The sequence below is a fragment of the Tupaia chinensis genome, unplaced genomic scaffold (assembly GCF_000334495.1).
Source record: "Tupaia chinensis unplaced genomic scaffold, TupChi_1.0 Scaffold144276_1, whole genome shotgun sequence".
NCBI classification, from domain to species: Eukaryota; Metazoa; Chordata; class Mammalia; order Scandentia; family Tupaiidae; genus Tupaia; species Tupaia belangeri.
Window position 1 is genome coordinate 3,440,269 of NW_006204133.1, and position 25,905 is coordinate 3,466,173.

Below are 25,905 nucleotides of genomic sequence, written 5' to 3' on the forward strand. Positions count from 1 at the left end.
CAATTAAAGCTAATTAAATCAATATATTTTTTAAAATTGGCCATATTGCATAAAGTCTAGATCCACTCCTATCCTGTAACTGAGGGCCAACTAAACTACCATGATATAAAAGGATTAACATATTTAACATTTATTTTTGAATACTTCAAAAATAACCTAAAAGTGTTAATATTTTAATTATCTTCCTATGCACCGCATACAACAAAAGTACAGGTGGTACAGTCAGTTCAGTTTTTGAGAAACCGACACTCCATATATAGCAAATTTCATGTGCAAAAATTACTTTCATGAAATCCATAAAAAGTTTACTAGTAACTGAAGGTCCATTAATTTAACATGAGAATCTATAAGACTAGGAAAACTCGTTTACGTTTATGAATCTTCAAACACAGGTAAATGGCCAAACTATTTGTTTCTATCTTCAGCAGAGCCAACAGTCAGTCACCACTTAAAATGAGCTTTACAGTATTCCCAAATAAGACAAACTTACACCCTGCTGTGGAGCTGTTTGGCTATATTGCTTGGACCTGGCACAGGATCCTCAGGTTTGCACACAGAATTAAAGTTGAGACCCCTCTGCACACTGGACTGCTTGGTGTACAGCTGATATGGAATGTAGGATAAGAGTCGCCCAGCTTTGATGCTAAAACAAACAAACAAAAGCAACACTAATTTAGAATTCAATACTTTGTAAAAATGCACTTCATAAACAAAATTCATGTTCTTAAAATTATCTCACAAATGGGCTACCTGTTTTCTTAGTTTATCACTTTTCACTTTTTAATGGTCCTAAACCAATACGGTTTTACTTAAACACTAAAGACGTTCCAGATAAAAGACAGATATAAAATTTAAAAGAATTAGTGGCCAACAATTTTACATGAATGGAGAACTATGGAGAAAAACTGTAAGCACTAGTCAATATTTTAATTCTCCTAACTTTAACATTAACCACTGTTTGTTCCCCCTCAAACAGTTGAGATATGATAATCAAGACTTCTTCCAATCCCATCTTACATATTAAGCTTTTCTAGAATAAAAATAGTGAATGAAAAGTCTGTTTTCCCAATTCAAATTAAGTTTCTTAAATGTAGAAAGTGTAAAATAAAATACAGGACAAAATACAGACTCTTATTTCAAGAGTAAAAAATAACTTGAAACTATTTTTATGTATTTAAGAATGAGAAAAGCGGACCAGCAGAAAGCATAATGGCTGTGTCACTGGACTTCCACCATGTTGACCATGGTTTGAGTCCCAGACCTGGTGGCTTAAAACTCACACCTGGCGCATATGCATGTGTGCCCAAAATCACAAGAGGAGAAGGGACTGTGGCGTGGCCACCCCCTTGGGAGGTGATTTCTCACTCTCTCTCTCATGTGTCTCATGTGTCTCTGGCAAGCATAAACTCCCTATAGCAAAAATCTCTCTTAAAAAAAAAAAAAGAAAAGACATGGCTATCTAAGAATATTAACTCTAAGAGGGCAAAAGTTATCACGTATTTCCTCCAAATGCTTATTACATATCATAACATCAGCATTAAAATCCAGGGAACCCCAGTCTTATACTAGTAGGTAGTACTGGCACTTTAACTGAAACTCCCAAATACCTATTTCCTTTTGTACTTCGGAACTAAAATTAATATGATTAAGCTGTTTTAATAAATTCTGAATGCAAATTGGAGTTACATATGTTACTATATCTTTAAAAATACATTTTCCAGTTAGCCATGGCTTGGTGATTAAGGTGGCTTAATGGCAATTTTCCAGTTAGCCATGGCCTGGTGGTTACAGTGGCTTGATGGCACATGGCCAAGTCCAGTTTGAACTTGGCAACTTGAGAGAGACACTAACGTGTGTGCATGTATGCCTATTCCTCATGGGGAATGTTTTTCCACTTTCTCCCTCCCTTTCTCCCTGGTGAGCACATGTACCTTCTGGAAAATTAAAACAAACAAAAAAACCTCATTTTCTGCCACACAAAAGGACCAGGTTCACTCTCAGACCATACTAGATATACCAGGCCCAGCAGTGCATGTCCATGAACCTAGCTTACTCGAAGGCTGGGATGAGAGGAATAAGGCACTATGAGACTGTCGGAAGAATTTTGCCCTACTGTCAAAAATAATTAGGGACCAGCAGATGGTGTAATGGTTATGTCGCTAGACTCCCATGTAGTCGACTGCGGTTCAAATCCTGGACCCCAAGGCACAACATTAGGCACATGTGCGTCTGTACCCAAAATCCAGAGGGGAGAATGGAGAAGGAAATGTGGCACCGCCATCCCCTCTGCAGTGTAATTTCTCACTTTCTGTCTGTCTGGCAAAGGCACATATATTATAACAAAAATCTCTCTAAAAGAATTTTAAAATTTCAAAAATAAGTTAATTAATAAATTTTGGGGCCAGCCAGGAGGCATGGTGGTGGATAAGGCAGCTGGATCCCATATGGTCAACCATGCAATTTGAGTACTGGATCCAGTGTCCTGGAAAGTAAGCGAGCCATGAGACCAGCAGAGGGCATAATGGTCACATTGTTGGACTCCCATATAGTCGATTACGGTTCGAGTCCTTGACCCAGCAGCTTCAAACTCAAGCCAGGTACATGTGCATGTATGACCAAAATCCCGAGAGGAGAATGAAGGAGAAGGGACTGCAGCATGGCCATCCCCTGGGGATGGGGTGGGGTGATTTCTCACTTTCTGTCTCTCCAGTGAGCACATGCACCTGATAGCAAAAATTTCTCACTAAAAACAAAAGAAGAAAATCAATCTGGGAGTATGTGTGTGCCCAAGATCCTGAAAGGACAACAAAGGAGAAAGGATTGCAGCACGGCCAATCACCCCTTGGGGGTGATTTCTCACCTTCCCTTTCACTCTCTTTCTCCCAGATGAGTGCATGCCTACTAAGACAAAAACCTCTTTAAAAAAAAAAAAAAAAAAAAAAAAAAGAGGGAAAGGAAGAAAGAAAAGCTGGAGTTGAGAAAGTCCAAAAAATGGATTGAAAAGAGAAATAAACTAAGAATAGTATTCTACTTCAAATTAAGCAATACATTTATGCTAACATCCAAATTTTAAAACAGGTTCCTTACATATTAAAAAATGTTTTTTAAAAAATCGTTAGTTTTTAAACCTAAAATCACTAACAAAGTCATACCTGATTACTTAGGGGGAAAAAAAAAAGAATAATATTTTTCTTATTGTCTCATAAATCCAAGGATTTTTATTTGCTTAAATAGTACTTTCCCAAAATTTTCTTAAAAATAACCACCATGTTGGGGCCAATCTAGGGCACAAGGGTTAAGCCCAAGACAAAGGGAACCAGATCCCACATGGTTGAACATAGTTCAAATCTCAGCCCTGGCGGCTTGACATGTCAGGTGCAGGTAGGTACATGCTCATCCAAAATGCTGATGAGATAGAGAAACAGAGGAGAAAGAATTGCAGCATCACCACACCCACTGGGGTGTGCACACACACTCACTCACTCTGGCAAGCACTTACACTCTCTTATAATAAAAACAAAAACCAAACAAACACGAAAAAGGCAATGACTGAATTGGCTTACAGAATATCAATTAAAAATATTAAGTCAACTGGAGGGTCAGCTAGTGGTGTGGTGATTGAGGGCACTGAACTTCTACAAGGCTGATTGTGGTTCAAGTCCCGAACCTGGGGGCTTGCTTTCTCACTTTCTTTCTCTCTGTCTCTCGCTCTGTCCCTCTCTGGTCAAATTAAAATAAATGAATAAAGTTCAATAAAATAATTCTTTAAAAAATTAAGTCAGCAATTATGAATATAGGAAAACATACTGATGACAGATTTTTTAAAAAAGAATTATATTATTGAACTGTATTTATTAATTTATTTAAATTTGGCTAGAGAGGGACAGAGTAAGAGAGAGAGAGAGAAAGCTGCCAGGTCCAGGACTTGAACTGTGGCTAGCTATGTGGGAACTCTGCACCCTCAACTACCATGCCACCTGCCAGCCCCCTGATGACAAATCTTTAAAATGAAACTGTTTAATGGTATAGACTATGTTCTTTGTATAATTATAGCAATGTGTATTTAATAATTCTGTATGAAGTATTTTAAACTATATCCAAGTGCTGGAAGTACTAAATTATGATGGTAAACAACGTATTAGTTACAAAACACTTAAATTTTCACTTGCTCAAATGGGTATATTATTAACCTTAAAGTTTTACCAGAATTACACTTACATTCAAATACTAGAATCAAAATTCTGAAACTCAGCTAGCTGCTGCAAATGATAGTGCAAAGCTCCATGAAGCTTAAGCCATATAGGAAGGTCTCAGGTTCTAGACCCCAGGTTTCCCTATATATGCTGAGTGTGTGCATGCCCGTGATCCTGGCTGGATATGGCTTGGGTGGATTACTGTGTGAAGACTGTTGGGGGGGTGGCTGTGTTTTTCTCTCTTAAAAAACAGACAAATATACATAAGGGAAAAAAGAAGAAAAATCCTAAAACTAGATCATTCATTACATTATTTTGTATCAAACTTATTTTTCCTTCTCTAACTTTGGTCTTAATTACCTGTCTCTTATCCTTTTTTTTTTTTTTTTTTTTTTTGGAGAAGTTTTTTGCTATAGGGCGTATGCACTCACCAGGAAAACAGAGAGAGAAAGCGAAAAATCACCCCCCAGGGGGGATGGCCACACCACAATCCTTTCTTGTCCATTCTCCTCTCAGGATCTTGGGCATGCACACACACGCGCCCGGCTGGAGTTTAAGCCACCGGGTCCAGGACTCGAACCGCGGTCAACTACATGGGAGTTCAGCGACATAGCCATTACACTAACTGCTGGTCCCTTATCTTCTTATAGTAACAGCTATCTCAGCTCACCTGCAAAAACCCTACACCCTAAGTAGAGAAACTAAACCCCTGAGGTCGAATCCTAACCCTTCTATCCTTTTCATCATCTGAAGGGTAAGTATAGAGCAAAACAATGCCCAGTGTCCCAGGTGTACATCTGTGATAAACCAAAATGCATCGAATAGACAAAATGCCCTAATCTCATGTTTGCTTCTCCCACACTACTGACATCAGGATGGGATGATACATGCTCTAGAAGTGTTCTCTCCAGGTTTTAAGAACTTGTCCAACTTCTAATTGAGAGTCATGTGGTCCAGCAGAATTCTTGGGCTTATAATCATCGTGGAGATTGTTATAATATTAAAAAGCCAATTTAAATTTTGCAGGTTTCAAATGAGATATCCTTAGAAATACTTGGTAAAAGGATTTAAAATCCAATGTACTATAGTAATGCTAGATAAGAAATCCTTTAATTTGAAGTTATCAGTTGTACTCATAATTATCCCTGCTTATTCATTCTTCTATCTACAAATATATGGACAGAAACATTACCTAAAAGTATGTATTTTTTTAAAGACTTTCTTTTAAAATCAGGGAATAATTTCTATCATTTACTAATTTTCCTGTTTATATTAAGCATGGAAAAACTATACCTACAATTTCTACCATTCTTCAAACAAAAAAAAAGAGCAAAAGAGCCAAATAGCGAAATCCAAATTTCAAAACCAAAAGTACCAATATAAAGAATCATTCACTCTGGGGCCAGCAGGTGGTGCAGTGGTTAAGGAACTGGACTCTTACATGGCCCAGATGGTTGCAGTACAGGATCTGACAGCTTGAAAATCAAGCCAGGTGAGTGTGTGAGTGTGTGTGTGTGTGTGTGTGTGTGTGTGTGTGTGCGCCCAAAATCTCAGGAGAATTGAAAAGGGATTTTTGGCCTGGTCATCCCCTGAGGAGTGGGGGTGATTTCTCACTTTCCTTCTCCAAAGAGGGCACAAGCCTGATAACAAAAACAAAACAAACAAACAAAATGTATATATAAATAAATATATATATATGAAAATGGGCCTGGCAAGTGGCATAGTGGTTAAGGTGCTGGACTATACATGGCAGTCAACAGTTTGAGTTCTGGACCTGGTGGCTTGCTTTCCAACTTTCTCTCTCTCTCTGTGTCTCTCTCTGGCCATAATTTTAAAAAATAATAATAAAAAATAATTCTTAAAAAATTAAAAATATATGACAAAGTTTACTCTTAATATTTAAACTTATTGTTTATGGTTTGTCTCTCCCAATAGAATATAATCTCCAAGAGGCAGTGGAGAGAATTTTTGTTTTGTTCATTGATAATTTCCAAGTACACAGGAATTGTCTAGCCCAAAAAAGGTACACAGATATCTGTTGATTAAATACCACACGAGGTCAGCCCCCTCCAATACATGCTTTTTATTGCATTCTTAAGGCATCATCCCCAATTCCTGGTAACTGAGGTTGCAAGAACATGAATACTCTACTTCTAACAGGATGCCCAATCCTAGGCTACCTGGATTACCAATATGAGGCTGTTTAAGAATGAATTGTTTTATGTTCTCATCAAATATGAAGTAAAACAAGTTAGATAATTATTAGCAAGAGAAAAAGAAACTCCGCTTTAAAAAAATCATATTATTTCAATTAAATTCAATAAAAAATTATACTTACCTTTCTACAATCCATTCTGGTCGAATTACTTTTTCTCCCTTTAATTCTTTAATTTTGGCATTAGGAAGATTTGTAGCAATAATGTGTGTTGTTTTAGATCTAGAATAATACACATGGTATTGACCTCCATGCAACATCATGAGCTTTCTCAATTCCTCAGCTGAAGGATCTGTAGAATATTAAAATATATTAAGAGTTTCATGTCTAAGAGAGTAGAACTCTAGGCTTCCTAATCCCTCAAATAAGCTACTTAAAGAATATTATTAGTTGACTTTCTCCTTGGCTGTGTTCAGTCAGTAAACAAAGTTGGAATGTAAACCACAAAGTGATAAAACTAAGGGGTTGCTTTGGTACTCCCTCCCCACCACTGTCTAGCCAGACAGTCAACCAAAAGAAAAAATATCTATTGCTAAGGAATGCCTAGTAGAGGAAAAAGGAACTTGATGTAAAGAACCGAAGACTAAGTATTTTTCAATACTTAGTAACTATCTAAATATTCTTTACCATATTTAGCAAATGACCATGATACTCGTACTTCATATTTTAAAAATTAGCCTGTTGGGGACTGTGGTGTGGCCATTCCCCCTAGGGAATGATTTCTCGCTTTCTGTCTCTGCTGTAAAGAACCGAAGACTAAGTATTTTTCAATACTTAGTAACTATCTAAATATTCTTTACCATATTTAGCAAATGACCATGATACTCGTACTTCATATTTTAAAAATTAGCCTGTTGGGGACTGTGGTGTGGCCATTCCCCCTAGGGAATGATTTCTCGCTTTCTGTCTCTGCAAGCACAAAAATCTCTCCAAAAAAATTAACCTATTTATGGCTCACTAAGGAGTCTGACTAATCTTTAAACTCTTTCAGAGGAATATAAGACTAGTTTAATAAGTAATTCACATTTACTTTTAGACTTACTATCGAGTTTATAAACAGGTTTTGCTCCTATGAAGCTTAATTTTTTTTTATTTAAAGTTTTTGCCATAGGGTGCATGAGCTTGCTGGAAAGAGACAGAAGACAGTGAGAGGGAAAGTTAGATATCACCCCCTCTCCCACCCCGGGAATGGCCACGTCACAATCCTTTCTCCTCCATTCTCCTGGGATTGTCTGGTGTGTCAAGACACCAAGTCCAGGACTCAAACCATTCTTAGCCATATAGGAGGTCCAGTGCCTTAACCACTACACCACCTGCTGGTCCCTAAACAGTAACTTTAATCTTTGTTACAACCTGCATTACTAGTATGACATAAAACTAATTATTTTCCATTACTTTTCTGCTTCATCTATCGCCCTAATAAAAGTTAACTCATGTCCTCTGCCAAGAAACAGCTACTGAAGCAGGGGGTATTGGAGGGGCCCACAGATGGCTTATGTATCCACTTTGTCATTCAACATCAGAGTGTCATTGCTCCAAGTATTTAAATAAACATTTTTATTACGGCGATGGTCTAATCAAGTGAGTTTTAGGCTTTAGAAGAAGAAAAATAAACTAACAGCATACAGAACTATCAGGTTGCCCCCCCTTTTTTTGGAGAAGTTTTTGCTATAGGGCGCATGCGTTCGCCAGAAAGAGACAAACAGAGAGACAGAAAACGAGAAATCACCCCTCTGGGGGGCTGGCAACACCGCAATCTCTTCTCTTTCATTCTCCTCTCAGGATCTTGGGCATGCATACACATGCGCCTGGTGTGAGTTTACGTCACTGGGTTCGGGACTCAAACCACAGTCAACTACATGGGAGTCCAGTGACATAGCCATTATGCCATCTGCTGGTCCCAAGTTTGCCCAATTCTTGCAGTGCAGAATTTGTTTGAAATTACTAATTATACATATAGGCTAAGTATCCCTTATTTATGCTTAGGATCAGAAGTATTCTGAGTTTTTTCAGATTTTGAAATATTTGCATACACATAATGAGGTATCTTCAAGACAGGCCCAGTCTAACATAAAATTCATTGATGTTTTATATACACATTACCCACATAGCCTGAAGTACTGTAATGTTTGACTGTGATTTGTCACAGGAGGTCAGGTATGGAATTTTCTACTTGCGGTACCATCAGTGCTCAGAAGGTCACAGATTTTGGAACACTTCAGATTTTAGAATTAGGAATATTCAACTTGTCCTAACACTATCTAACAGATGAACAGAGGACCACTACAGTAGTGTACACTGGTTAACACTACTTGGCAGGCTGAGGCCACATGGGAGAGGCAAGGGCTCGATTTCTGGTCCACCCTAAATGCTAAGTACAGTGGCACATGCCTGTACTACCAACTACAAGAAAGGTTAAAGCAGGAAGTTTAATCTTCACACAGCAAGACACTATACTAAATAAATAAATAGTGAACCATAAATCCAAGTCATGTATGTAATTTAAAAAATTTTAGTGGTCCCATTACAAAGAGAAGGGTAAAATAAATTTTAATAATACTCTATTTAATTCAATAGCACCAAAATATAATTTCGACACACAATCAATATAGAAAACTATAATATGGGACCAGCAGATAGCATAATGGCTATATTGCTGGACTCCCCCCATAGTCAACTGCAGTTTGAGTCCTGGACCTGGCGGCTTAAAACTCACGCTGGGGGGAAAAGTAGTTAGCGTAATGGCTATGTCGCTGGACTCCCATGTAGCCAACCGCGGTTTGAGTCCCAGACCTGGAGGCTTAAAGTCATGCTGGGCTCATGTGCATGCATGCCCAAGATCCTGAGAGGAGAATGGAGGAAAAGGGATTGTGGTGTGGCCATCCACCCTGGGGGGAGATTTCTCGCTTTCTGTCTCTCTGTCTCTCTCTTTCTGGCGAACGCACGCGTCCTGTAGCAAAAATCTCTCAGAAAACAAAAACAAAAACAAAAACTAATGCTGGGTACATGTGCGTGTGTGCCCAAAATTCCAAGAGGAGAATGGAGGAGAAGGGACTGTGGCATGTGCAGCATGGCCATCCCCATGGGGGCAGGTGTGTGTGTGTGTGTGATTTCTCACTTTCTGTCTCCGTGGCAAGTACAAGATTTTGTTATACAAAAATCTCTTAAAAAAAAAAAAAAACTATAACAGCTACTCTCTTTTTCATGTAAAGTTTTCCAGAATTCCAGAATTTCCAGAATGTATTTTACATTTTAACACATCTCAATTTAGACTAGCTACATTTCAAGAACTTATGATATGTGACTAGTAACCACAAATTAAAAGTATAATACAGGGACCAGCAGTTAGCATAATGGCTATGTAGCTGGACTCCCACGTAGTCAACCATGGTTCGAGTCCCGGACCCGGTGGCTTAAACTCACGCCGGGCGCGTGTACATGTGTGCCCAAGATCCCGAGAGGAGAGTGGAGAAGGGATTGCAGTGTGGCCATCCCCCCGGGGGGTGATTTCTCGCTTTCTATCTCTCTGTCTCTTTCTGTCAGGCGAGCGTATGCGCCCTATAGCAAAAACCTCTCCCAAAAAAATAAAAAGTATAATACAAAGAAAACTGTGACTATACTTTTAATTAAAGAAATTTAAAATGGAAGTTTTCAAGGATTAAGAATCATAAAAACTAGGGCTGGTAGGTGGCATGGTGGTTTAAGGCACTCGACTCCCATATGGCAGACCACGGTTCGAGTCCTGAACCTGGTGGCTCGCTTTCTCTCTCTCTCCTTTTCTTTCTCTGATCATCTGGAAAGTAGTAATAATAAATAAAGTTGGATAAAATTATTCTTTTAACAAAAATCATAAAAACTTTATCATCAGAACAGGGACCTCCACCCAGCCTACTGTGGAGGAGAGGCTTTCCATACTTCAAGAACCAATAGGTGGTTTCTGCAATCCCAGAGAACAAAGATAGGAACTGCTGCCCCATGTGTGTTGATGCCACTCTGCCTCTCATACTTACAGTACCAACAGGCAGGACCAAGCCAAGATGCTCTTTTTGAGCTCAGCAGCAGGGACCCCTGGCCAGCCTGTTGTTGGGCAGGAGAGGACCTCCAGCCTATGTGGTGTGCAAACACACACTGCAAAGTAGCCTACCACCTTATGTTCTATCAGTGTAACCTCCATCCACATTGGGAGCAATTAGGTTTGGGTATACAAGAACCAAACCTGGAAATAGGAGACTCTGGAGGAATTCTTTCTCCATAAATCCCTTGGCAGCAAAAGAAGAGAAACTCCCCGTTGGCTATCTGAACCCTAAGCTCCTATTGTAGATTCCACACTCTCTCCTACAGTAGAAGAGGGAAATTTGGACAGAGCTTACACATATCATAGACAAGTGAAGAAGCACACACCTACAGAAAGACTCCAAAGAAGTGAGAATACCACCAGATGTCTAATAAGCATAACAGAGTCCAAAGAAATAGGGAAAAAAGAGGAAATAACTTTCCCTTGAAAGACTGTTACTCCTCAACAGCAATGGATTAAATATTATATAAGAGATAGCAGAAATGTCAGAAAAAGAATTCAGAATATCAGTTGTAACGACACTCAACAATATTCAAGAGAAAACAGTTGTAGGAGATCAGAAAATCCTGGGAACCAGCAGTTAGCGTAATGGCTCTGTCGCTGGACTCCCACGTAGTCGACCGCGGTTTGCGTCCTGGACCCGGTGGCTTAAAACTCATGCTGGGTGCGTGTGCGTGCATGCCCAAGATCCCAAGAGGAGAATGGAGGAGAAGGGATTGCGGCGTGACCATCTCCCCTGGGGGGTGATTTCTCGCTTTCTGTCTCTATGTCTCTCTCTGTCTGGTGAGCGCACGTGCCCTATAGCAAAAACCTCTACAAAAAAAAACAAACAAACAAAAAAGAAAATCCTTCCATGACATGAAGGAAGAACTCCATAAAGAGACAGACACACTGAAAAAGAATCAAACAGAACTTCTGGAGATGAAGCATACATTGGAAATCAAAACCTCCCTTGAAAGTATCAACAGCAGATTAGACCATGCAGAAGAAAGAATCCCTGAGCTTAAAGACAAAACCTCCAATTTAATCCAAGAAACTGAAGAGAATAGAAGAATAACCATTAAAAATGAAGACAATATATGAGAAATCCTAGACACTGCTAAACAGCTGAATATCCACATAACAGGTATTCCAGGTAACAGACAGGTAAAGGCATAGAAATATCTTTCATAATACATTAGCTGAAAAATTTCCAAATTCAGAGAAGCATGCAGAAATCCAAATTCAAGAGATAAAGTACACCAAATAGACATAACATAAGATGACCTTCTCCAAAGCATATCATAGCAAAATTGGTTAAAATCAAAGTCAAAGAAAAATTCTAAAAATAGCAAGGGAGAAACGCCAAGTTATTTACAAAATAATTTGTAACATTAGACTAACATCAGCTCTCTCAGCTGAAACTATGCAGGCAAGGAAAGAATGGGAAGACATATGGAAAAACCCTGAAAGTAAAGCAAATTTCAGCTAAAAAATACTATACCTAGCAAGATTATACTTCAAATGGGAAGGAGAAATAAAATCATTCCTAGATAAACAAATGCTAAAAGAATTCACCAGACTATAACAAAACCAGCCTTCCAGCAAATACTTAAGGGACAACTACACCAGTGCTAAAGAGACAAATAGAAGTGAGAGAACAAAAAACAACTAGAAAAAAAGGGTAAGTCCACACATACTATTACACCATTGAATGCTAGCACTAAATGTAGATTCAACAAGTTTACACACAAGCAGGTGTAAATACAAATCTGCTAATTATTTGATACACAGTTGTCTCCACAGGTTTCAATGTGTATATTTATTATAGCTATTATTCATTGTATAAAACTAGATAACAGAGAAAAAGTACAAAATGTTGCAGCTGAGTCTCTCTTTGGCACGAATTTAAAAAATAAGCTAAAATCAAGAACTTTGTAAAGTCTGTAATTCATCCAATCACTGGCTTTACCATGTCTTCACTTTTAAACATCTCTTTCCAATTTTATTTCATCTTTGCCTTTTCAGGGACTTTAAAAAAAATTTTAATTATTATTTTATTTATTTATTATTACTTGTTAGATGACGAGAAAGAGAAAGTCACTTAAGTCCACAACTCAAACCATGGTAGACCATGTGGGAATCCAGCACCTTAACCACCACACTACCTGCTGGCTCCAAGGGCTTATTTCTCTATGCACAGTTCTTGTAAGACTGTGAGACTTGTAAGACACCCATGTGTGAGTGAAAGCGTTTTTTCTTTCTCTGCCTAATGAGCTATCGTTACGTACAATTTTACCTATCTCTAACTAGACCAATGATTGATACCAACAGACTTTTTCAAATTATAAACTCTTATTTCCCACAGTCCTCTACACAAAAATGACAAATTCTTTCATTGGCTATGAAGTTTATCTTTGTTAATTTATGAGATTGTTGCCTGATTTTTAATGAGTATATTTTTCTTTAGAACTGTACCTCACAGTAAAGACTATCACAGGCAGGACCAGCAGAAGGCATAATGGTTTCATTGCTGGACTCCCACATACTAGACCGTGGTTCAAGTCCTAGACTCAGCTTAAAACTCACACTGGGCATGTGTGTGTGTGCACCCAAAATCTTGAGAGAAGAATGGAGGACAAGAGACTGTGGCGTGGACATTCCCCCCAAGGATGATTTCTCACTTTCTGTTCCTTTCTGTCTCTCCAGCGAGTGCACATATCCTATGGCATAAATCTCTCTTAAAAAAAAAAAAAAAGTCACAAGCAATTTAATACGCACTTGGAGAATAACCATTAGAGTTTTGAATGTTCACAATATAATGTGATGTTAAACATTGAAGGTGGAGAATATGTTTGTATCTTTGATTTATTGTACCCTACATTCATGCTTTTAAAGACCATTCTATACCCTACAACAATGTATAATGATTATATATAAATCCTATGTTACAATAAAATATTTAAAAGAAAAAAAAAATCCTCACAATGTCTCACTGTAAAATAGAGATTACATAGCTAGCCAGTCAGCAATCTACAGTTTACTTTCCTTGTCCAAGATTATAGAACCTGGTTGACCTCATTTCATAACAGTAAAAAGTACCAAATTAAAGGCTAGATTATGATACATCAACACAGACACTAAATCCAATAAAAAGCACAGAAATGTACATTTCTTTGCAGTTTAATCTATGATGAACAATTCTAACTCTATTAAATGATCTGAATAGAAAAATAGCTGTCTGTCTTCTACTTAATCAAAAGATATGGCAGGAACACATCAACTTTCCACATACATACTCATAAAGCACTCTCCCTTCTACTCGCTGCTCTTTGAAATCTAATTACTCTAGAAATTTGCAACCGGGAAACATGGAGAGTTTATTGTCCTTTCACTGGATGAAGTTAAGAGGATTCTTTGAAGTTCAATTTTGAAAGCTTTTGCATATTCTTCACTGTGAAGTGGACCATGAAAAACCAATCTAGTTAAAAGGTAAGATCACATAAACTACGGTGTCAGTCTGACTTGGGTTTAATCTTGGCTTTTACACTTTTCAGTCGTGTGACTTTGGACAAGCTACTTAACTCCTTTAGGCTTTTTTCTCTTCATAAATAAAAACTAAAGCCATAAGGATAAAGTAACTCTAGTACAGGAAACAGTCAATATGAAAACTGTATTATAAACCACAAGCACATTACAACTCCTTTCATGTACTGTATATGACTTGAGGTTCCAGCCCTACATTCTATACAAATAAAAGAAGAAAGATGACTATATACAGGCTGGCACACAGTGGCTCTGACTTTCAAACTAAAGCAGAACTGTCAATAGTGCACCATGGACAGCAGCCAGGGACCTCTCCACCAGCACGATAGCCAGGCACACTAAAACCAGGAATGCATGGTGGCTGATCTTAATCTGATTATTTTTTTTTTCAATTTCTAAGTTGTATTTCCTCTATAGTTCTACTTCATTAGTAATGGAATGTATTGTCATATTGCAAGTTCAAAACAATATAAATGGTAACTGAATATTTGCATAATAAATTCATATTTAGTTTCAATATTCTCCTTTAAGTAAGAGGATGTGGGGTTAACTAGAAAAAACAGTTTCTGACACCATGGTGTAAGAATTGTGTGACACATATCTGTAGTAAGACCTATACCAGTTAATTTTCCTCATAGTGGGAAATGACCTAATCTATTTGTAAGCCTACTATCAGATTCTCTTCTGGAACATATGCTCCATTAGAGCAGGAACCGTGCCTTACTCTCTTTCATATCCCTAACACAATGCAGGTACTTAGCAAATATTTTTAAATTAATTAATATTTTCGTTGCAACACAGACTCCTGCCTAAAGTCCATCCCTCTAATAAAAGTAAGTGGAAGTGGTATCAATACTTTAATCCTCAAAACATTTATTCACACATTCACAAATTAGAGGCCAGATACCGTATTACTAAGAACACAGACTCCAAAAAAGAATAACTGAATTCAAATTTCAGGGCTCTCACTCACCAGTTGTGTGGATCTCAGGCAAGTTACTTAGCTTCCCAGAGTCTCTTGTCTCCTTATTAGTAAACCAGGAATAACAGTACCTTAGAGGGCTGTTGTAGGGATTTTAAAAGCTAAAAATTAGGTCAGCTGGTGGCATGGTGGTTAGGGTGGTTGAGTCCTACACAGCTGGGTGCATGATCGAGTCCTGGACCCAGTGGCTTGAAAAAACATGCTGGGCTCCTATACATGTGTGCCCAAAATCTCAGCAGAAGAATGAGGGAGAAGGGATTATGACGAGGTTATCTCCTCTAAGGGATGCTTTCACACAACCCTCTGTGTTCTGTTTCTCTCCAGTGAGTGCAGGCAGCCTATTAACAACAAAAAAGCTAAAGATTATAAAGAACTGAGAAAAATGTCTTGCATGTAGTTAAGACTCATGCATCAGCTGTTACTGGTATGATAGTAATATTTTTACTGTATCTTATCCAACACAGGAAGAAGGAACTCCAGAGCTGAGCCATAAACCACTAAATGTTTTTAATCCATAATCCCTCCTACAGATTCTTTTCCTACTGCCCACCCTTCAGTACCTTTTCCTTCAACAAAGTCCTAAATATAGTGACAGAGTATAAAAGAAAAAAGTAAAACAAAACTAGATTCAGGTAATTTCTAGCCTCTAGCTATCTACAATCAATGTCAGTCTAGAAAGTTTGGAATTAGAAGAGCTTTTAGGGTCCAGCAAGTATGTGGAGGTTAAGGCAGCTGGATTCCACATGGTCAACTTCACAGTTTGAGATCCAGACCAAGTAGCTTGACAAAAACGCTGGGTGCATGTACATACATGCTCCAAATCCCTAGAGGTGAATGGAGGAGAAGAGACTGCAGTGTGGCCATCCCTCAGGGTGTGTGATTTTTCATCTTCTCTCTCTATCTCTGGTGAGTACACATGTCCTGTGGCAAGCTAAAGAGAGATTTTAGAGATCTAACAGCTATTTCATTTTTCACAGTAGTATAAACAAGCCTAATCAAGTTAAACAGACTGGACTGATTAGAATTAAAAATAAAAATAAAAGGGACCAGCAGTTAGCGTAATGGCTGTGTCGCTGGACTCCCACATAGTCGACCGCAGTTCGTGTCCTGGACCCGGTGGCTTAAACTCACGCTGGGCACATGTGCATGCATGCCCAAGATCCCGAGAGGAGAATGGAGGAGGAGGGAATGTGGCGTAGACTCCCCCCCGGGGGTTGATTTCTCACTTTCTGTCTCTCTGTCTGTCTCTGTCTGGCGAGCGCACGTGCCCTATAGCAAAAACCTCTCCAAAAAAAGAAAAAACCTTGACCTCATATAGACACACACATATATAATTATAACTATTTTAAATACCTATTTTAATATATAATATATAATTCTACATCTTTATCATAATTATATATATTCCAATTACATATATTATATATAAAAGCATATGTATATATATAAAGAAGATAATTTAATATAACACTGATAGGGGCCGGCAGGTGGTGTGGTGATTGGAGTGCTGGACCCCAACATGGCTGACTATGGTTCAATTCCTGGACCTGGCAGCTTGTTTTCTCACTCACCCCTCCACCCTCTTCGCATCTCACTCTGATAAAAATGAATAATAATAAAATAAATAATTAAAAAAAGAAATCACTGATAAAAATTATTGTTCTCCCTCACGTATTATCATAAATTGGGGTAGAGAAATTTCCAAAAGTTCATGGAAAATACCTATCTTGAAAATGATACACATGGCTTTCAAAATTTTTTTGCATAAAAATAAACTTGTACCTTAATTCCACTTCTCCATGAATTTTTTTGAAGCCCCCAGTATATAAATTTGTAGCACACCATAAAAGATAGGGCAACAATCCACATTTTTTAAAATTTACTTTACTTATTTATTATTATTCTTCAATTTGACCAGAGACAGACAAAGAGAGAGGGAGAGGGAGAAGGCAAGTGGCCAGATCTGGGACTTGAACCACAGTCGGTCATGTGGGAGTCCAGCACCTTAACCAATAGGCTACCTGCCAGCCCTGAATCCACATATTTTGATTATCCAATAAACACTGCATTATACATACATCAGGTTCAAAGTCAAGAAGTTCAAACTCAAATAAAGCAAAGTACTTATTAGAAGCAATTATTGTCTCAGTTATAGCTAATATTATTTATAGAAAACATCAAATAACTTAAGCAAAAATAATTCTATAACCCATCAAAAAGTGCTTTGGTGATCTGATTAAAATAAACAATCGCAGCCAGTAGGTGGCGTAGTGGTTAAGGGCACTAGACTCCCACATGATTGACCACGGTCTGAGTCCTGGACCTGGTGGCTTGCTTTCTCACTTTCCATCTTTCTCGCTCTCTCTTATTCTGTCCCTCTCTGGTCAAATTAAAATAAAGAGCAAAGTTCACATTTTCAAAACTCAATTCCTAAGGCAACAGAGTTGAGAACTGAGGAATTTAAGAAGTGTTTAAATCATGAATCATTAATGTTGAATCATTAATCTGTCCTCATAAACAGATTAATGCTGTTTTCACAGGAGTAGGTTAGCTTTTGCAAGAGTAGGCTCTTGAGAAAAAGAATAAGTTTGGTCTCCATTATTTCCTGTGTCTCATGTGCTCATTTGCCCTTTCAGCTTCCATCACCGGATAATGCAGTAAGAAAGCTCTTACCAGATGTGGCCTCTTGATCTTGCATACTTCCCAGCCTCCAGAACTGGGAGCCAAATAAACCTTTACTTTTTATAAATTACCTAACCTTTGGTATTTTGTTACAAAGAGAAGGATACCAGCTAAGATTGTGGATAGAAGGGAAAAGAATTAATGAGGGTCTTCATCTTCTAGTATTCTCTCAACAAGTAATAGTATCAACACTGCCATTACTCATACATGTATGTATTATATCCACTTATGTGCCTCTGTATATGTGGGTGTCATCACATATCCTAAACTGCCTATACTCCTGAACAGTCCATTTATATATCACCACAAAATATTTAAAATATTTGGAAAAAAAAAATGTATCTAACCAAATCCTGTCACTTCACCACTGAAGGTCCCTCTAAAACCCATAAATGAACAACATGCTCAATCCTGTGATAACTGTCATGTACAATTTTGTGATTTTTTTTTTTTACTAGCAAAAATCCTAAATTTTTGTTATAGAAATTCAAGGTTAGCTGCCAGTTTCCATAAGCCATTAATATTTAACAAAACACGTTTTTAAGAAGATATAATGTACATCAAATATCCTGGCATAGAATACAGTTAAGTATCCTCAACAAATGTTTACTAAAGTAAAACACAAAGGTAAATGTTTATGCATGAAGATAATTATAATACTGAAGTGTCTTCTGAATCAAAGTTTAAACTATATTCCACAATACTACTGTTAAATGTTGTTTTGCACACATGAGAACATTCTAAATGCAACTAAATTTCAGAATTAACTAAAACCAACTGCAGTAAATAACAAACAGCTAAAAGCACAATAGCTCCAGACAGGATGCCACAGGTGATGGGATGCCACTGTGCAATGCTGGAGCCACACAGAAGGCTCAAGTTTGGATCCTGGGTCCACCTAATACATGGGGGCATGCTCACACATGTCTGTGATCTGGCTGGCTGGAAAGCCAGAGGAAGGACCCCTACATGCCAAGCCCCTGTCAAGAGTGTGTGTCTCCTGTCTCTGTCTCCCTCTTATGAAAGAAAAAAATAAAAGTACAGTCAAATAAAAGGCGTAATACCACACACAGGACCACCATTTAGGCAGCACTGAGACGAAGCTCTACAACTGAAATACCACAACAGAAATCCACTACATTAACACAAAATCCTATGAAGACAACTCATTTGCAGCCACAGCTTACAAAAAGTTTTGCTTATCTGGTTAAAACAGATTCTACAAAGAAAAAATTTTAAAATCTCATACAAAAGATTTTTTGGCTAAACTTCTATTGAGTAAACCTTTATTATGTATACTACTCCAGCATGCATATCCAAAGAACTTGAATAAAAGGTTGTTTATGCCACACAAATGGTAGAAAGAACTAATACTAATACTAATACTAATACTAATACTAATAGCTGCTTATTCCTCCCCCCTTTGGTCCAGTTGTAGTGAGGTCTTCATCACTTCTTTATTTCATTTGAGGCTTATAATACCACAAAAGATAACTCACCATAGTTATTGATGAGGAAATAAGAGAAAACTCAGGAGACTTGTCCATACCACACAGATAATGTGCACATGCTTCTAATGTGCACGTGCTTCAACCTCTTGACTGCTGTCCATCATTCTTTCTACAGCATTTATGCTTACTCCCTCCTCTCATTTCTACCTCCTCAGACCTACCACCTAAGTCATCACTATAAACTAAAAGTCACATAAACTCAACTGAAGAAAACTGTCAAGTCTAGAAAACACATTTTAAGTAACTACATGTTATAAATACCACATACAGTACTGGCAAAATTACATAGGGTGGCATAAATTAATATATTGGGATGTTGGAAAAGTCGTGATATATTGTTCTGTATTTTTCTAACCAAAATGTGTCATGACTTTTCCAACAATCCTAGTAAGTACTCTCCCATATTGAAGGCTAAATTCCAATATCTTCAACTTACAAGATCAGTGTTTCAAAAAATGGAAGGATATACTGGATCACCATTCTAAACTTCTATTGAGTAAACCTTTATTATGTATACTACTCCAGCATGCATATCCAAAGAACTTGAATAAAAGGTTGTTTATGCCACACAAATGGTAGAAAGAACTAATACTAATACTAATACTAATACTAATACTAATACCAGTGGCTGCTTATTCCTCCCCCCTTTGGTCCAGTTGTAGTGAGGTCTTCATCACTTCTTTATTTCATTTGAGGCTTATAATACCACAAAAGATAACTCACCATAGTTATTGATGAGGAAATAAGAGAAAACTCAGGAGACTTGTCCATACCACACAGATAATGTGCACATGCTTCTAATGTGCACGTGCTTCAACCTCTTGACTGCTGTCCATCATTCTTTCTACAGCATTTATGCTTACTCCCTCCTCTCATTTCTACCTCCTCAGACCTACCACCTAAGTCATCACTATAAACTAAAAGTCACATAAACTCAACTGAAGAAAACTGTCAAGTCTAGAAAACACATTTTAAGTAACTACATGTTATAAATACCACATACAGTACTGGCAAAATTACATAGGGTGGCATAAATTAATATATTGGGATGTTGGAAAAGTCGTGATATATTGTTCTGTATTTTTCTAACCAAAATGTGTCATGACTTTTCCAACAATCCTAGTAAGTACTCTCCCATATTGAAGGCTAAATTCCAATATCTTCAACTTACAAGATCAGTGTTTCAAAAAATGGAAGGATATACTGGATCACCATTTCTGATTTTTCAGTCATAACATATTTTTTCATTTTTCTATGCAAAGATGCATCATGACAACCCAATGTAACAATTTTTAAAAAGCATTGGCTTCCAAAAAATTGAATTTGTCAGCATTAAATGGACTCTTCTCTTAAATCATCACATTTACACGTTCAGAAAAAACCAACACAAGGGTGCAAATTTTCTTTCTTTTTTCTTTTTTGGAGAAAGATTTCTGCTATAGGGCATATGAACTTGCCGGAGAGACAGAGAAATAAAAGGCAAGAAATCACCCTGGGGGGTGGGGATGGGGGAGCCCACACCACAATCTCTTCTCCTCCATTCTCTTGGGATTCTGGGCATGCACACATATGCCCAGTGTCAGTTTCAAGCTACCGGTCCAGGATTTGAACCATAGTTGTGGACCATGTGGGAGTTCAGTGCCTTAACCTCTATGCTACCTGCTGGCTCTGGGTTGTAAGTTTTCGAGCAAACCCCTCTGGGGTGAACTTTGATACATTTCTATATTTTTTCTTCCTCTGACACTTACATATTTCCTTCTTCATGTTAAACTTGAATACTTCCTTCTTCCACTGTGCAAACTGTGCAGAAGTTATTTGCCTGCACACCTGCCAATTCACAAACTTCAGTGGAGCCAGTCGCTAGACCTGGTCTTCTATCTACATGTTGAAAACTTTAAAAATAACCAGAACACCTCTTTCTATGTCAACTAGTTTGACCCTACCCCACAGAAGAGTGTAACTTCTGCCCACTAGATCTGTAGCACTGGCTTATATGGGAAACTTTCACAAAAACAAACAAAGGGAAATAGTAGATTTAGTTATCTCTGATGCACATCGGCAAGAATTCACTACATTAAGACAGTCCAAGGGAGGCCAGCAGGTGGCCTATTGGTTAAGGGCGCCGGACTCCCACATGGCTGACCGTGGTTCAAGTCCCAGACCTGGTAGCTTGCTTTCTCACTTTCTCTTTCTCTCTCTCTCTGTCCTTCTTTGGTTAAATTGAAAGGGAAGGGAAGGGGAGGGAACTAAAATAATTCTTTAAAAAAAAAAAAAAAAAGACTCCAAAAAGCTTAATAAATAAGACCTGACAATACAAAATAAAACTCAAGTGTCAAAATAAATGTTTTAGGGGAACCAGCAGTTAGCGTAATGGCTATGTCGCTGGACTCCCACGTAGTCGACCGCAGTTCGTGTCCCGGACCCGGTGGCTTGAAACTCACGCCGGGCGCGTGTGCGTGCGTGTCCAAGATCCCAAGAGGAGAATGGAGGAGAAGGGATTGCGGCGTGACCATCCCCCCTGGGGGGTGATTTCTCGCTTTCTGTCTCTATGTCTCTCTCTGTCTGTCTGGCGAGCGCACGCGCCCTACAGTGAAAATCTCTCCAAAAAAAAAAAAAAAGTTTTAGCACTAGTGCTGTGAAATTTAAATACTATGGAATGAAAAAAAGAATTTAATTTTAATGGGTGAATATAACTATAGTTCACAGGAGGGAGGAAGGTGCTTTTCATCTGAAACAAAAGAACTAATGAAACACTGTTAACATACAATTCTAGAGTATGAGAGTAAGCATGCTGACCAAAATTAGAGAACAGCAATGTAGGTTAGAATTAGGACTATAATGTTATCCCTCATTTACATTTTACAAAATGCCTTCTTATCCAAGACCCAGCTAAAATGTCAATTCCTTTATGAAGAATTCACTCTAACTTAAAAAGGCAACTGATTCCATTTCTCTGTTGCCATTCTTTTTGTGCTTAACTCCTAGAGATTATTCGCCATAAAATCCACATTTCCCATCAGCCACCATCTCTTTTCAAACAGTTTTATTTTGTTATTTTTCAAATGTGCTTATTGGATAAAGAGACAGAAAGAGAGTGAGAAAGCACTTGCTAAGCGGGCATAGGTACACCACAATTCTATCTCCTCCAGTTAGTTTTCCATCCTGTTGGTGTTCAGGGCACTCGTGCACATAAGCCTGGATTTTGTTTTGTTTGTTTTCTATTTTTTGTCATAGGGCACATGCACTTGTTGAAGAGAGACAGAGAGACAGGGAAAGTGAGAAATCACCCCTAAGGGACAACAGTCATGCTGCAGTCCTTTCTCTTCCATTTGTCTCTTCGAATTTTGGGCATATACATACACACACCCTGCGTGTTTGTCAAGCCACTGGGTCCAGGACTGGAACTGTGGAGTTGGCCATGTGGGATCCAGTGCCTTAGCCACTACTCCACCTGCTAGCTTACTTGGCATGTTTAAGCCACAGAGAACTAGGATTTGAACTCTGCAGTAGGCCACTTAAGATCCAGCTCTCTCTGTTAATTAAACAGGGCATGTGGTCAATTCCAAATACAGTTCTTAATACAAAAGCATCATCCAAATGTATTTGTTCGATCAACTATTAGGTTGTCAGAAAAGTCATGGCATTATTTTTCTCTGCAAAAATGTGTCATGACTTTTCTGATGACCCAATAAAATCAAATAAAATGGGATGGAAGTCCACACACTGGAATATTCAACATAGCAAAGATGACAATTTCCAAATTGATCTGCAGGTTTAATGTAATTCCAGTCAAAACCCCAGCAAGGGGTATTTTGTAGAAAAAGAAACAGCTTGGGAGCCACCAGTTGGCATGGTGGTTAAAGGTGCTAGACTCACACATGGGCAACCGTGGTTTGAGTCTCAGACCTGGTGGCTTGCTTTCTCACTTTCCCTCATTCTCTTTCTCTGTCTCTCTCTAATCAAACTGGAAAATAATAATAAATAAAGTTAAATAAAATAATTCTTTAAAAGAAAAAAAAAGAGAAATGGCTTATCCTGAAATTAATATGTTTCCTCCATTGCAGCTGAGAACTAGGGCTATCAGGGAATAAGAGAAATGATAATTCAGCCTCCTGTCCCCAATCTAGAGTGGTAGGGTGCCCCCTCTATCCTTCTATCTCTGAGTGTCTTATTTTTTTTGGAATTTTTCCTTTTTAGACATTTTTAAGGTAAAGTATTCTCTAGGCATTCAGATCCTCCTTTATCTTGCTAATAATCCCCTTTTCCCCTCCCCTCTAGGAGGCAACTGGCAGGCCTTCAGAAGACTCCTCCATTGCAGCTGAAAACTAATGCATTCTCTTGGTAAGGTCGCATACCATGCGGTTTTATTTTTGCTTTAAAAAACAAAATGTTTTTTTGGTTGTTGTTTCATCTATTTCTCTCTTTTTTTTTTTCTCTTTCTCTGTTTTCTTATTCTTTTTCTTTTACCTCATCACTTTGTTGCTCAATCTCTATTCATTGAATGTCTAGAAGAATCTAAGGGAACAATAGCCAAACATCCAAATAGTATCAGGGTCAACATATTCCTCAATATCCACTGAATCTGCTGCACAAAGGGATAAAAATAGAATGGCAATAAGATTGTAGATCACCTCCTCCTGCATGCCCCCGAATGCTCAGATTGACCTTCTAGAAATTAGGAAGAAGTGTATAACCCACCAGATGACTAAAAATCACCACAAAAGCACAAGAAATATGAGAAACCAAGATAATACCTCCCCCTTAAGGGAAAATAACACCTCTTCAGCCACAGACAGTTCAATGGAAATACCTGATAAAAAAAATTTAGAATATTCATAATGACAAAGTTAACAGAGATGCAAGAGAAGAGAGACAATGAGCTCCAGAAGAGGCAGGAGAATAGAGTCAAGGAGTTCCAGAAAGTGAGGAAGGTCTTACACAATCTAAAACAGGAAATACATATCATAAAAAGAACCAAACAGAACTGTTAGAGATGAAGGCTATAATACAGGAAGTCAAAATCTCTCTCCAAAGCTTTAAAAGCAGACTAGGTCATACAGAAGATAGAATCTTGGACGTAGAAAAGAGAATTGCAGGCCTAGAAAAATCCACCACAAAGACTGAGAAAACAGTCCCAAAAAATGAGAATAATATATGAGAAATATTAGATGCCATCAAACGTCCAGATAATGGGTATCCCAGAAGGTGAAGAGACTAGTAAGAGCATTCACAATCTATTCCATGAAATCCTGGAAGAAAACTTTCCAAACCTAGAGAGGCATTCAAAGATCCAGACCCAAGAAATACATAGGACCCCAAACAGAATCAACCCCAGAAGATCTTTTCCAAGACACATTATAGCCAGACTGACCAAAACCACAAAGACAAGATACTCAAATTGGCAAGAGAGAAACAACAAGTTACCTATAAAAGATATTCTATCAGGCTTACAGTGGACCTCTCAAAGGAAACAATGCAATCAAGGAAAGAATGCATTTAAAGTGTTGAGTGAAAAACAATTTCAACCACCTAACAACTTTGACAAATATCCAGAGAATTATGTTGAATAAATAAAGCCAATTCCTTTTCATATAACAGTCCTGAAATGACAAAAAAGTAAAGTGGAAACCTGTTTAGTAATTAAGGTGAGGCCAAGAGAAGGTGTGGCCATAAAAGACAACATGAATGATACTTGTGGTGTGAAAATGTTCTCTATCTTGACTGTATCAATAGCAATTTATAGTCAGTGTATCATTGGGGGAAACTCAGTAAAGGGGTTCCACATCTCTCCATACTATTTCTTAGAACTGCATGTGACTACAAACAAAACAATAAAATGTTAAAACAACTGGGATAAAAGCAAAAAAAGTTAACCTTAATAAGGAAAAAATACTTTACAGAGGTAAAAGAGAAAATAAAGACTTGGTTGACAGTGGCAGATTATGCAGATAATTAGAAATTTCTCTCTAAGCTCAACTTCAATGCTAATTGGACTATGAGGAATATGGGCTATGAAAGAGGGTCAAATGACATAAATGAGAGCTTTAAAAAAATCAAGAAACCATGGGGACCAACATTTAGCGTAATGGCTATGTCGCTGGACTCCCACGTAGTCGACCGTGGTTCGCGTCCTGGACCCAGTGGCTTAAAACTCACGCCGGGGCACATGTGCATGCGTGCCCAAGATCCCGAGAGGAGAATGGAGAAGGGATTGCGGCATGACCATCCCCCCTGGGGGGTGATTTCTCGCTTTCTGTCTCTCTCTGTCTGTCTGGTGAGCACACACGCTCTATAGCGAAAACCTCTCCAAAAAGAAAAAAAAGAAATCAAGAAACCTTTACTATTAAAGTCTGTAGCAAACAGGATTAAGAGTCACAACATGTTTTTCTCTTCCTTTGGTGTGCTAATATAAATAAAATAAAACACAAAACGGCATCCCCTATTTGTCTTATGGCATTTTGTTTTAAAGAAGTTTTTGCCCAAGAGACAGAGAGACAGACAGTGAGAGGGAAAGTGAGAAATCACTCCCAAGGGGGGATGGCCACAATGGAATCCTTTCTCTTCCACTCTCCTCCCAAGATCTTGGGCAAGCATGTACATGCTCCCAGAATGAGTTTCAAGCCACTGGGTCCAGGACTCGAACCATGGTTGGCCATGTGGGCCAGAAATGTAAGTAATACACCATCTGCAGACTCCTCAAGCACTATTACTTTACTTGCTCA

General features: G+C 38.2%; 1 protein-coding gene across 1 annotated transcript in view; it reads right to left on the minus strand.

Moving 5' to 3' along the window:
- The window catches only part of REV1 (REV1 DNA directed polymerase), a gene marked incomplete in the record, with an annotated part of 83,412 nt that overhangs the window by 52,670 nt on the left and 4,837 nt on the right, over nt 1-25,905 (minus strand). Inside the window, 2 exon segments of the mRNA XM_027767550.1 lie at nt 491-643; nt 6,532-6,700. Of these exon segments, the coding sequence (XP_027623351.1) occupies nt 491-643; nt 6,532-6,700 (322 nt within the window).